The following is a 14,087-nucleotide window of genomic DNA, read 5'->3' as shown; positions in this document are numbered from 1 at the left end:
GTTTTTAATAACGTTACACAGAAACGCCAAATGGTCAATCACCTCATTACGGTGTGGGGATGTAAATAGGGTCGCACCTCAAGCTCCGGACCCGACTGATGTTCCTGTGGAAAACACTGTTTATGAATTGAATACATTTGTTGTTATACTAATATCCCCCCCAATTTTTTTTTCATTTAAAATAATAATAATAATAAAGCCAGTGAGTGCTCCCCTTTTCAAATTATTTTAATAAAATTATGTTTTTGAAATGGTACATTGTTCCTGTTAAGAAACATAAGAAATTAAGAACGAAAGAACGTAAGAAATGAAGAACAACATAAATGAAGTACATCGTTTATGAAAATATTATAAAATATTGTGACCTCACCCCATCACTTTACAGTGAGCTATTGTGATTTCTGAAGTCGCGAAAACGATCTTCCAGTAACACAGACAGGAACCCTGTTCGTTGGGACATGGTTTCTCGCCGGACGTATTTTGATGGGAATCGAACATGGCGACCCACAGTGGCAAAACATGCCTTCAATATTTGCTCCATCTTGCCCACGATAATGTTGACTTCAGGCTACCGGTATGTTCCATGAAAGCAATTTATGAATACGTTGTCACATTTGCGGCGTTAAGTCACATTTCGTTATCTAATGTTGTTCTCTACATATCCGTAGTCTATTGTCCATCGTCTGTCTCCGTCCAGTAGCCCACAGCTAAAGCTACTGACACTCATGCATCCATTGCACTTTATTGTAGATTGCACTTTAACTATAGTGTGAATGATGTTGTGTAGTGTTTTGTAGTGCACTTATGTGATGTTATAAATGTGTCTACTTTGAACCGTTCTAGTATTGTGTTATAATTGTATTGTAGCCTACCCTGTAGGCTATAATTGTATATTGTACACGATTACCCCCTGGGTGCAAACCACATTTCCCTCTGGGATGATAAACAGAACTGAAACCAGAAGCTCCAACCTGTCAGCTGCCATAACAGAAATATAATGTTCTGTCTTACAGGAGATCAGGTCGCTGCTCTGCCTGAGGGGCAAACCATTTGATCCAGGTGAACATTTCAGAGAAAAGGTGAAATAAGAGCAATGTGACAGCTTGTGGCATATCTGCTAAATTATTCAAATGTAATTGTCATACAACATACATGTTCACTAGCTCATATCATATTATTTAGCCTATCCGGCTTTTAATTGTCATCACTGCTCTATAAACCCTTGGGCGAAAGGTTATTGGTTGTCTCACTCCCTGTCACTCTCCTCCTCAGACTCCCTTCTGGCGCCTGAATGGCTTATCGGAGGAAGATGTACAGAGCATCATGGGCAGAACGGTGTGTGCAAAGTGAGTCCATCACATGGTATTATTGTTATAATACGTCTCCAAGGGCTGAATGTATCTAATTCTATGATGGCTTCTCGGACACAGTATTTTTGATATGTCACAAAACATGAACAGCTGTGTGAATGGGTTGTGTTTGTGTGCAGTGCTGCTGAATTACAGTATGCAGGCATTAGGGTGTTGCCTTTGAAAGGGTACCACACCACTTTATTGAAGTGGTGAAACAAAATGCTTCACATCCTATACGTGGGCTACCTCGTGCCTGTATGCATTCTGAATTCTGATGGTTCTTTTGTCATTGTTTGTTTGTTTGTTTATCCATTAGGTCTGCATTTGAATTGTGGGGTCATGGAAAAACGCACAGTGAACTGAAGACCTCTCTCTTGAAGTACCCAACAGAGAACATGGTTTGTGAAAAAGATGTTCAATCAATCAGTTCACTTTGTTTGTACAGGAAACTTACAAAATGTAACATAATGTGCTTTTCAGAGAAAACAATAACAAAGCCTGTGTGTAGAGTCTATCGTATAGACCAGTAGAGGCTGGTGGAGGTAGAAGTGGCTCTGATTTCGACCTCCACAAGAATAGACTGTAGTGTGATGTTATTGTGTGCAATCTAATTTCTGTGTATCTCTATACCTACCCACAGTCTCCCTTCCTCCAAAAAGACTCAACATATAAAATCAATGTCTACACTTTCAACAAGACTCTTGAGTTTGAGGACAGAATTAAGAAGATAGATGTGAGTATATGATGATTTTGACTGTATTGTTACTGTACTGTTTTGTTATACAGTGCCCTCCGTACGTATTTGAAAGAGTAAGCATTTTGTTTTCTTTTAGCTATACTCTTTGGGGTCAAAGTTGAGATTCTCAGGTTTAATTCAATGTTTTTTTCTTTCAGATTGGTTTCACCATTTAGAAAGTACATCATTTTGTAAACATTCTCCCCCTATTTCAGGGTTCCAAACGTATAGGAAAAAAATCATATGATGTCCAAATAAAACATTAATGTTTAGTATTTGCTCAACAATACATTACAATGCATTAACTGCCTGAAATGAAATGCATGTTCAATTGGATTTTAATCTGGAGATTGACGTGGCATTTAATTAAAGCTGAGAATCTCTACTTTAACCTCATAGTAATTGTTTGAATTATAGTATAGAGCTAAAAGACAAAATGCTTCCACTTTCCAATATTTATGGAGGGCCTACATTCTGTGTGTTTATAGCCAAGCACCAATGGAGTTGCTACATGCCAATCAGTGGAGACTTGTGGAGGTAGAAATCTGAAGATGGGCTCATTGTATTGTTTGGAATGGAATGAGGAATGTGTGTTTAATTCCATTCCTCATTCCATTCCATTCATTACAATGAGGCTGTCCTTCAATTTCTACCTCCACCATCACCCCCTGATGCAAAATGAATCTCTGCTCTCTCTCCCAAGGCTATGGAGTATCTGAACTTTGAGGGAAGGGTCAATCTGAAGAACCCAAAGCACATCTTTTGTCTCTTAGAGGACTATGGCACTGACCCCAACGACATTCCTGACCAGCCTTTCTACATTTACTTTGGGAGATGGGTGAGTCATGTTGCCTTACTCTTATGTTCCCCTTTCAAAACTAAATAAAAAATCAAATTAGCCATCATCATAAACCGGCCAATTTCACGACAACATGTTTTCTGTTGTCAAATGTTTTTCCTCAGATAGCAGATGGTCAAAGGGAACTGATCCGCTCTCACAGTGTGAAGAACAGGCACTTCATTGGGAACACCAGTATGGACGCTGGGCTGTCTTTCATCATGGCCAACCACGCCAAGGTGAAAGGACACGACCTGGTCTACGACCCCTTTGTTGGCACAGGTACTGTACTGGACGTAAAGCTCACTATGAATGTATAGACGTTAGACAACACGTTGAACATGAATCTCATATTGTTGGTCAAATGTAAGTGTTTATTTATTAGTCATCTCTCTCTCTCTCTCTCTCTCTCTCTCTCTCTCTCTCTCTCTCTCTCTCTCTCTCTCTCTCTCTCTCTCTCTCTCTCTCTCTCTCTTCTCTTTGTGGTGTTAGGTAGTCTCCTGGTTGCATGCTCTCATTTTGGTGCCTACGTCTGTGGAACCGATATTGATTACAACACGATCCACGGGATAGGTAAGTCCTTGTGATGGCTCTCTGTACGCCATGAAAGTCCATTATACGTCATAAACTGCAGAATGTACACGTAACTGGAGACACTCGTCATTTCAGGCATCGTAACGATTCCTGGCAGAGAGTCCAGTCCACATCCTATATAATGTTCATTAACCACCAGTCCAACCTGGCTCCAAAAGTGACACACGTCTCTGGTCTTGTTTACGTTCTGCAGACAGGGATTAAAGTTCTCCGTCGCTACGACGGATTTCCGTCAATTTATTCCAAATTGCGACGGATTTATTCCAAGTTGTGACGGATTTTACCTGGTGTAATATGATTTGTAGAGGCATACAATCTATTTTGATGTTGGTATTAGGTATATAAATGATATATAATAGCCTATATAGCCTACATATAGGCCTTTATTGGCTACAACTATGCGACAGTAACAGAGCGGGGTGCACCGACGCTGAACCCCTCATAGTGATAAGTAGGTGGACAATGCGTGGTGCTGAAATAGCTGACATGCGGTGTGTGGTTTGAAAAAAGTAACGCCAACTCAGTAAATCATTCAAACTTAATGTTTACTTATAGGCTATGTGAATGTGACTGCACCACCCATGTGAACAGTAACAACGCAAATGCAGTTTAATGTTATGAAAAACATTGACAACAAAATCTCCCCCAAAAAAGAAAGCTGAATCCGCTTAGCCTATATGCTCCTGAAACGACAGAGAAACGACAGAGCAATACATTACTAGGGATAATAATTACAATGAGCCATTCATTAAAAATAGAAGAAAAAAATATTACACTTAATGAGAAAACTGGCATCTCCCATCGGTCAGTATTTGTTGGCTATCTGGTGATATGGACGTCTTTGAGTGTCTAGAAAAGCGCTATAAGTCTAATGTATTATTATTATTTATTATTATTTATTATTATTATGGACGTCACTTTAATCCGGCAGTTCTCAAGGTTTTTATGCACCAATCGATTCCTCTAGTCAGTGCGTCTTTATCGCATTCATTGACGAAAAGGACGACTCGCATGTATAGGTGGAAGGGAACATTCATTGTGAGCACGTAAAATGTGAGTCTCACAACGGCTTTGCATTGATGAAACCAGGTAGGATGAACGTATAGTTCACTGTCCATTCCTCTTTAAATGCCCTGTTTTCACCGTCAACTTTCCTCTTTAGACCTTTGGAGAGTGACATTATGCTTCTCTTGCTAGCTAGCAGGTTAAATGTTTAGCTAACTTCACCCGGCACGCAAACAACCAATCCAATAATAATGTGACCGTGTAAGTCTGGGAGGAGGGGGGAATAATTATCACAATAAAATTATAATTTTTTTGCTTTAATCCCTGTGCAGATCACCTTTGCAGGCGTGTTCATGTTCAATTGCATTGTCTTTCACACTATGTCTGATGACATAATGACTACAACCAACTGGTCGTTGTGTTGTGTTGTTGATGTTGATGTTGTTGTTGGTTCCAGGCAAGGCGAGTCGTAAGAACCAGAAGTGGAGGGGTCCAGACGAGAACATCCGAGCCAACCTCCGGCAGTACGGCACGGAGAGGTCGTACGTGGACGTCCTGGTGTCGGACGCCTCCAAGACCGTCTGGAGGGCAGGAGCGCTGTTTGACGCCATCATTACTGACCGTACGTCCTTCCCTCCTCCGACAGCCATGCTGTCTCTTCTAGACTCAGTTAAAGGGGTATGTTATCGATTTGAACCTGTAAAGTCTTCTCATACCTGTTCTGTATTGTGATTGGTCTATTCTCAGCGCCCTATGGGATCCGTGAGTCCACCAGGAGAACAGGTTCACAGAAGGACAGTGTTAAACCGACTGAGGACTTGTAAGTCTGCCCCTCCCCTGTCTCTCAAAGTCTTCGCACTTTGAACTGTGTGGCTCAGTTTAGCCAAAGAAAGCCTGTAATGCGAAACAGCAAGCACTAGAGGGCTATATCACATCGTCCACCCCTATGTTGTTCAGACAGTGTACAAAGGTGTCCTCACTGACGTAACAGACTCAATGTTTCCCCTCCCACCCAGCTGTGGAGACAGCCACGTCCCTGTGTGTATGGCGTACCACTTAAGTGACATCTTCAGCGACCTGTTGAATTTCGCCGCCCACCACCTGGTCATGGGCGGGAGGCTTGTTTATTGGCTACCCATCTACAGGCCAGAGTGAGTATACAGTTATATGCATATCCAGTCATATACATCTCCAGCTGTTATCTGGTGCTCTTGTCTACGTTTGTGTGTGTGTGTGTGTGTGTGTGTGTGTGTGTGTGTGTGTGTGTGTGTGCGCGCGTGTGCGTGTGCGTGTGCGTGTGAGACAGAGAAAGAGAGAGAGTGTGTGAGTGTGAGTGTGAGTGTGAGTGTGAGTGTGTGTGTGTGTGTGTGTGTGTGTGTGTGTGTGTGTGTGTGTGTGTGTGTGTGTGTGGGTCTGTGAGTGTGGGTGTGTGTGTGGTTGGCATTGATAAGCTCATGTCTTCTTTGTTCAGATAGTCGTCCCCCCCCCCCCTTTCTCTGCTGCCATCCACAATGGTGATGTAGAATGGACACAGTGTTTGATCAGACCCCCTCTTCACCAGTCAGCTGGATTTCTTGCTGATGCTGTCCTTTTATTCTTCCCCCATGTCAACCACTAGGGGGCAGTCCCTCTCACTCACCGGTGATTGTGATTCAGACCCAGCGGATGTTTTAAATCCTTGTAGATCAGCGTACAAAGCAATAATAATCATGCAGGTGTTTTTCCATCACTGGTTTGGGTTCTCCCGGGCATCTCTTCCCCTCAGTACATCCCATTTCTCAGTCTCATAAAGCTGAGAGCAGAGGCCCCGGGCCGTGCCTAGACTGAAGCTTTGTTGCCTACAGGTGGGTACCCAGTGGTGTGTGTACTGAGGTATATTGTTCCATACAGCTATATATTGTTCCATACAGCTGTGTCGGACCGCCACAGACAAGCCCCTAGGCAGGGCCTGGCGACCACAGATTATAGAGCAGCAGGATGGGGGAGACCACGACCCTGTGATGTCAGTTACACCCCCCGCCCTCCCCTCTGTCTGTGACACACTGGAGTTCCCCACACTTACACAGAGAGAGATGGGGAGATAGGGAGAGAGAGAGCTGTAGGCCACACATCTGCAGATACACCTGCTTTCAGTGGTCTGTTTGACAGTGTATTCCTATTACAACCCCCCCCCCCCGCCGTTTAGCCGCAGGTGGATGTTATTTTGCTTGCCAGTACATTTTGTAGTCCTAATCTCCCAGACCCTCCCCTCCTCTGATTGGTTATTGGCTATCGGCGATTTCGCAACCTCCCGTTGCATCACTCTCCTTGCCTTCACTCTCCTTCTGGTCTTCAGTCACTCCCACCGCTGATAATGTGAATGGACAGTCAGAGAACAGCTTACAGGAGCTCCTCAGGTCTGTGCCTTCAGGTGTGAGTCGGCCTCGGAGTTAGTGAGGTCAGTCTTGTGTGTGTGTGTGTGTGTGTGTGTGTGTGTGTGTCTGCGCTGTGTGTGTGTCCGTGTCTGTCTGACTAACCGCTCTACTCCACACTCTGTAGCTGTACTTGACCCTGTCACCATTGCGGCAGTGTGCCAAAATAAACCCGTGTGGCCAGACAGGCTGACACGGGCCAAACAGAGGCTGTCTCCAGGGCCTGATCTGGGGGCTCCAGGGTGGGGATCCAGGGGCTATCGGGTTCCCCTCGCCCTGGAATGTATGTGGCTGTGGTCGCGCTGACAGGCGGGCCTGACACACACACACACACACACACACACACACACACACACACACACACATACACACACACACACACACACCGACAGACAGACAAACACACACATAGACAAACACACACACACACACTTTTGTAAAGAAAATACATGTAGTTAGAGAGATGTCATTCGTTCGACAGCTGGCCTAGGTCACAACCTCCGTAGAGGGGCAACACACACACACACACGCACACACACACACACACACACTTTTCTAAGGAAAATAGATGGAGAGAGACATACAGAGATGTCAAAGTTCATTTGACGGCTGGCCTAGGTCACAACCTCCGTGGAGAGGAAACACACACACACACACACACTCACACACACACAGAGTTAGAGAGATGTCAAAGGAATGTTATCCATTTACCTCAGTGCCACTTACCGGAGAGGTTGTGAACAAGAGGAATAAAGGAGTGTTAAACAAGAGGAATAAGGGAGTGTTAAACAGAGGAATAAGGGAGTGTTAAACAAGAGGAATAAGGGAGTGTTAAACAGTGAAGAAATGTAAACGTGTAGGTCGACGTAAACTGGTTATGGTTTCTGTTTAGGGTCTGTTATCGGTATCATGAAAAGAAGGTGCCCATGCTGCCACTAGGTGTCACTGTTTACTGGTACTACAGATGAACACTGGTGGCTGAAGGGTTGACTGACAAAGTGGTGCCGGGGGACGGGACTGTGTAGCAACACGGCTGTTTGTAAACACTGGTTTAAGAACAGGGGAGGCATGGCAGAGAAGCTGTGTTGTGTTGTGTTGTGTTGTGTTGTGTGCAGCTGTGGTCCGAACAGCCGGAGCAGACTAGGCACTGGGGACACTCCTGACGCTGTGCACAGGCGATGAGGTCACACCGCGTACTCCCCCGGGCCAATTAGAATGCTTCCACTGCCGCGTGTCGCCATGCCCACCGCCCTGCCCCCCCGTACCACGGCTGCGATTTTAACGAACCCTGCGGCTTCTCGAGCTCGTTAGCTCTCTCGCCCTCCCTCACCCTCTCTTCCCCCCCCCCGTTTGTGTGATGTGTTGGAAGTTTGAACACACTTCAGACTTTTCCAGCCGCAGTGTCGGGAGGTTTCACTTCCTCTGCCGCTTTGGCAGGAGCCAGCAGACACATTATCTCTGAGGGCTAAAGCTGTTACTAATGAAGCCCGAGTGCAAAGCAAACAGGAAACTGGTGGGGTTTGTGCCCCCCCGTGGCGGCTGAGAGGGGTCGTTGACTTCCTCTGACCAACCCCCCCCCCCCCCCCCCCCCCCCGTATACTGGAGCTGACAAAAGGGCAGGTCCTTAGGCTTTAGACAGGTGTCTGTCTGTCCCAGAAGAGGCTGTTGGAGGTAGAAATTGGAGGACGGGCTCATTGTAAATGCATGGAACCGGACTGTGGTTTAAGAGACCCAGTCTCCGCCTCCTCCTCCTCCTGTGCCTGGCCTCCACCGTGACCCTCCTCACCATGCCTGCTGTGCAACATCTGTATAATAGAGCTTTAAACCATATTATTCATCTCAGATGATGGAAAAATGTGTATTGAGAGTGAAAGCCCAGTGCCGCACGTCTCTCTCTCTCTCTCTCTCTCTCTCTAAATGAAAAGGCCCATGTGGCAGGTCCAGCTCCCTATAGTAACGAGAGGTGATTGACGGGCGGAATTAATGCATGGTGTTGGCCGCCAACGCAACAGCGGCCATAATTCCACCGTGGCCATGGCAACGTGGGAGACAAACACAAGGGTGAATATCTGGCCCCATGATGGTGTGGCGGTAGGAGACCACTGACACAAATATACAAACACCTCACCCCCCCCCCCCTTTCATAATATACCTAGCCTGCCTGGATAGCTTTAGCTGTGCTGAACTCTGCCCAGGACCGACGGTGATCCTAAAGAAAGAGACATGTTCCCTGCTATCTTTGTGTCATCTCGAAACAGCTTTCCTCAACTATGGTCAAAAGACTGAGAGAAGCAGTGAAAGGAGAGGAAATAGAGCGGGGAGATCGAGACAGGGAGGGGTGGGGGCGGGGGGGTAGGAGAGAGAGAGAGAGAGAGAGAGAGAGAGAGAGAGAGAGAGAACTGGCGTTGGTGGTAGTGTAATTTTGAGGGGATTAGGGATGGCTGTATCCCAGTAGGCCTCATGTAGCCTCATCCAGCCTCATCCAGCAGCAAGGCTCCAGAGAGCAGGGCCCTGTGGTGGGGGTCTGGGCCCTCAGGCCTGCTCTCATTCACTCAATGACTCTCCAAGGCCTCTGAGTTACTGGAGGTCAGGCGAAGTCTCGTGTGTGTCTGTGTCTCTGTGTGTGTGGTGTGTGTGTGTGTGTGGTGTGTGTGTGTGTGTGGTGTGTGTGTGTGCGTGTGTGTGTGTGTGTGTGTCTGTCTGTGTGTCTTTGGTGGATGTTTTGGACTCCTCCTTGAGGCGTTATGTGTTTTTAACCTCCATGACCATGACTGAATCACAGGCATCTTCTCCTCACTCATGTGCTTTTATACTAGGTGCTATCTGTGTGTGAAGAGATGCTCCCCCGGGCCTGCATCACTGTGTAACTGTGTGTGTGTGTGTGTGTGTGTGTGTGTGTGTGTGTGTGTGTGTGTGTGTGTGTGTGTGTGTGTGTGTGTTGTAGGTACTGTGAGGAGATGGTCCCCCTGAACCCCTGTCTGAGGCTGGTCAGTAACTGTGAGCAGACCCTCTCCAGCCACACCTCCCGACGACTCATCACAATGGAGAAGATCAAGGAGCCTGAGGTGTGTGTGTGTGTGTGTGTGTGTGTGTGTGTGTGTGTGTGTGTGTTGTGTGTTTGACCTTTTCTGTCTGTTTGTCGGCCCTGTGTGTGTGTGTGTTCATTTGTGTGTGTGTGTGTGTGTATCTGGTCCGTCTGTCGGTTGGTGTTTCGTGGCTGTTGTGTTTTTCTGTCAGAACTTCTGTCCGTGTGTGTGCATTTAAGTGGACCGTGTCAACCATATTGAATGGGTTAAGTAATAGTATACTTATGCTGCAGGATTGTAGTGTATGTAGCGTATGTTCTTGTGATGCTGCGGCGTGCCGCTTATGATGAATTACATGAACTTATCTTGAGTAACCGCCTGTGTGTGCCAAGGAATATGTTTATTCTTGTTTGTATGTATGATCATGCACATATGTGTATATGTATGTATGTATGTATGTACGCATGCATGGTGTGTGCGTGTGTGTGAGTGATAGTGTTTCAGTCGAGGCCCACAGTAAACCTCGCCATCTGGCTGTGATTGAGTAATTTTTTATACTACACTTAAATGACTTAATCACACATTGTATGGAAAATAATCCATCTTTGGGATTTGACAACCACTTCACTTCAAAACCCCAAATTGTTCCCATAAAGGCCCCTGTGTGACTCACTACACACACACACACACACACACACACACACACACACACACACTCACACTCACACTCACACTCACACTCACACTCACACTCACACTCACACTCACACACTTACACACTTACACACTTACACACTCACGTACACACACACACACACACACACACACACACACACACACACACACACACACACACACACACACACACACACAGAAGCTGCAGTTTTATCTGCACTGACTGGCATCTGTCTTAAGACTCCCAGTGCCCCAAACCTGGAACATATAGCCCCAATGCCATGTATAGATGTCACATTTCCATAGGCTCACCCTGGAGCTTTTTCCAATGTTCAGCCTATAAGCCTTTTCAATGGCTGCATCAGAGGTTGAAGTGGTAAGAATCAAATCAACGCAAGCATTCCTGTCTGGCTGTGTAAAGCTGGCCCATCACTCTGTCTCCATATGCTCTGATCTGATCCTGGCTGGGGTTCATGAGTCGAAACCATCAGCAGTGGCTAGGGAATGTAGTTGTTTTTCGGACAGAGTTGTTTTTCTGCTCGCTGCTAGGCCCTGTACCAGTTAGTGTGGATGTGTGGAACTGTAATCTCTGATTTTGGACAACTTTTGCTTGTGGTGTAGTTTGACAGTTGTTGATGTTGTGTTGCGTTAGCCTGTGCTTCCTTGGCGTGGGGACTGTGGCGTAGTCGTGACAGGAGCATAAAAGCAATAAAGAACGCACATCCAAGGGAAGGAGCTGACGAACAGAAACTCAAAACCTAATGAAAATGAAAGTCGAAAACCCTCTTCTATCATTGCTGTGACATTTATTCGCCGACGTTTCGGCTCGATAGCGAAAGAAGGCTATTGAGCCGAAAAGATGGTAGTGTTAGGAGGCCCCAAGCCATTACCTGTAGGTTAGTTTGTTTAGCGGTCCTGTTGCCATGGGCAACTCTCGGATGTGGTGGATACCGTCTCCAGGTTGCCTGGCAGCGGTAGCCAGGGGGGCGATGGAGAGAGGTGTAGCTGACGAGTCGCAGGCCGGCGGTGGAGTCATCACTTCCAGCACTCCGTCTGCATGGCACCTCGTTAGTCCTCCGTCCTCCGTATGTCCGTTCGCCCGCCCGTCGATCTCTCCCCGGCCTGCCAAACACTTTCTAACGACCTGGCCCCAGCCCCACCGCACAGGAAACTATGAGGACTCGCTCTGCGCGAGTTTATTACACATTACCGTCAGCTTATGATGGCAAGGTACACAAAGGCAATTTACTTTAGTGGTTAGTTTGCGGAGAGACTTGGCAAAGGTGTTTTATTTGCTTCCTTTGTTTGTGTTCTACTTGAAAGTTTTCACTGTTGTGTTTTTCTTTTTTTCATTGATGCCCATGTGATTTATCTGTACGCCCTTTCTGCTATAGTAGCTGACATACAGTTCATGAAATCACCTCAGTGAATGTTGACCCTCGTTGATAATAATGCTGGTTATGACCATAGAAATATAATAAGTAGAATCACAGTTGAGTGTTCCAATGTCGGTTGAGTAGGTTGGTTATTAATAACGCTGTAATAGTTAGGCTGATAGGCATAACAATTGTGCATTTTATGACTAAAGCATGACATTTTGTCCAATAGACTGTAAACTTCAGATTTGACCTCTGGTCAGGTAGACTCTAAACAAATGCCACTAATTTTAAATATTTCTGCAAATCATTCTAGAATTTTACTGTGCAATCTAGAACTTCCATTAACTGCAATGTATAATGTCTGCTTGAGTGCATTAAGACATCAAATGGAATATTTAGAATGTATGCAACATTTTTATAACATAGTACATTTTAAAATCAATTTTAGCAAGAATACTGGTCTGTTTCTTGCATTATGTCTGGTACTTCCAACACAAAATAGAATACAAATATTTGGAAGAGCAACTTTTTAATAATGTCATGTGTCATTGTCCACCTAGCAGTCTCCTGAACAAGAGCAAAGGTCAGCCTTTTTGCACTTGCAGCGCATATTGCATCCTTTCTTGCATCAGATGCATGGATCAGTTTATAGCAGCTCTGTGAGGCCTCTGGTAGTGTGGTCCAAAGTGGCTGCCATTCCATTCCTTCTTGCATCCAACCCCATTCAGAAGGGTTTGAGAGTTGAGGATCAGGAACTAAAGTTTTGATCCAGACATTCGCTTGATACATGGCCCGTTTTACATGTTGTTCTAATGCAGCCTTTGTAGGTGGGGTATTCTCCAGTGGTCTAGATTTACAAGTAAAGAGCTGCTTTCTGGCATCATTCACTTCCATGGTGTCACTTGTCCTATCATACATTAGGACAACAAAACATTCTAATTGCGACATAGATAATTTTAGGTCTTCGAATGCCTCTGTCACCTCAGCAAAAGCTTTCCAAAGTTTACAGTCTATAGAAACACTGGACAAAATGTCATGCTTTAGTCATAAAATGCACAATTCTTATATATATATCAGAGCTTATCTGCTCCACTATAAAGATGACAGCCGGTACACCCATCATAGAATGTTGGGTAATTTGAATGGGAATGTCCATTCTACTCATTATATTTCTAACTTAATTTCTGACTGACCTCTCTAATTGTCTCTGCAGGAGGCGGATGCACTGTCCCACCTCTCTGACACCCAGTTCAGCCCGTACCAAGGCCACAACGCCTTCAGGGAGAAATACTTCAGTGGCATCAGCAAAAGGACTTCAAAGGACGAATCCAAAACAGACGCCATCGGGCAGTGACGGATCTGAGGAAACCTGCCCTACCATTGGTTGAGAATGGACTCCATAGGGACAGAGCTGACTGATTGACTGGCTCCCTGTTAAATCATCTTGCTCATTGTCTTATCTAAATTTGTTTTAAAATTGTTTAATGCTTTTTGCCCATAAACAAATACATGCCATATTCAAATGAGACTCAAGTTGATGTATGAGCAGAAATGTAACTGCTGACAATGTTCTACCGTGATCTCTGTTTCTTGTTGTATTAACGCTACAACCTGGTTCTAGGTAGATTACGGTAGATAATGAAGGAGGATTTTTGTGCCCTGCGTCAGTAAAGGGTATGTGAAGCATTTCTTTCTTTTGGCTCTCCACTCCAAAAGTTGTCTTAAAATCACACATTACTATGAGGCTCAAAAAGAGGTTCTCAGCTTTTATTTGATGGTATGTGGGTAGATATCAGAATGATATCAAATATTCAGAAATGACACTTGTTACACATAGTCCCCCTATTTCAGGGTACCCAAAAGGGATTGATTTTGGATTGTCAGGTGCATTCTGTCACATCATTTGTGCTGTTATAAGAGAGCTATTCATGTCTAGTATTGATTCTAGGCTTTGTGTTTGCCTTTGGTGTCTGTCAACATGAGGACCAAAGAGATGTCAGGGATTAAAGTCAGGGAATCCATAAAGTCAGGCTGAAATATCAGAAAACATAGCTAAAACCTTAAACCTAAC

The 14,087-nt window shown here is 45.1% G+C and overlaps 1 protein-coding gene across 2 annotated transcripts; it reads left to right on the top strand.

Moving 5' to 3' along the window:
- The first annotated feature begins 472 nt into the window (after window positions 1-472).
- On the top strand, window positions 473-13,533 carry trmt11 (tRNA methyltransferase 11 homolog). Of its 2 annotated transcripts, none has more exons than XM_080540344.1 (13): window positions 473-574; window positions 1,014-1,079; window positions 1,273-1,346; window positions 1,669-1,750; window positions 1,993-2,085; window positions 2,792-2,926; window positions 3,052-3,208; window positions 3,419-3,499; window positions 4,983-5,147; window positions 5,273-5,345; window positions 5,587-5,676; window positions 9,881-10,001; window positions 13,230-13,533. In XM_080540344.1, the coding sequence occupies exons 1-13, from the start codon at window positions 497-499 to the stop codon at window positions 13,368-13,370; spliced, it is 1,356 nt and encodes a 451-aa protein (XP_080396470.1). In that variant the 5' UTR covers window positions 473-496; the 3' UTR covers window positions 13,371-13,533. The 2 variants fall into 2 exon arrangements, with proteins under 2 accessions (XP_080396470.1, XP_080396469.1); XM_080540343.1 differs by having other exon boundaries at window positions 5,542-5,676.
- The last annotated feature ends 554 nt before the right edge of the window (window positions 13,534-14,087 follow it).

Source organism: Nansenia antarctica (genome assembly GCF_963989245.1).
Source record: "Nansenia antarctica genome assembly, chromosome: 10".
Classification (NCBI taxonomy): Eukaryota; Metazoa; Chordata; class Actinopteri; order Argentiniformes; family Microstomatidae; genus Nansenia; species Nansenia antarctica.
Note: the sequence above shows the minus strand (reverse complement) of the source record. Positions and strands in the feature narration are given on the sequence as shown.

Coding starts and splice junctions, on each gene's coding strand:
- trmt11 (XM_080540343.1), top strand. CDS start 497: ATGGCGACCCACAGTGGCAAAACATGCCTTCAATATTTGCTCCATCTT. Junction 3,500..4,982: donor CAACACGATCCACGGGATAG/GTAAGTCCTTGT, acceptor TGTTGGTTCCAG/GCAAGGCGAGTCGTAAGAAC. Junction 5,148..5,272: donor TGACGCCATCATTACTGACC/GTACGTCCTTCC, acceptor GTCTATTCTCAG/CGCCCTATGGGATCCGTGAG.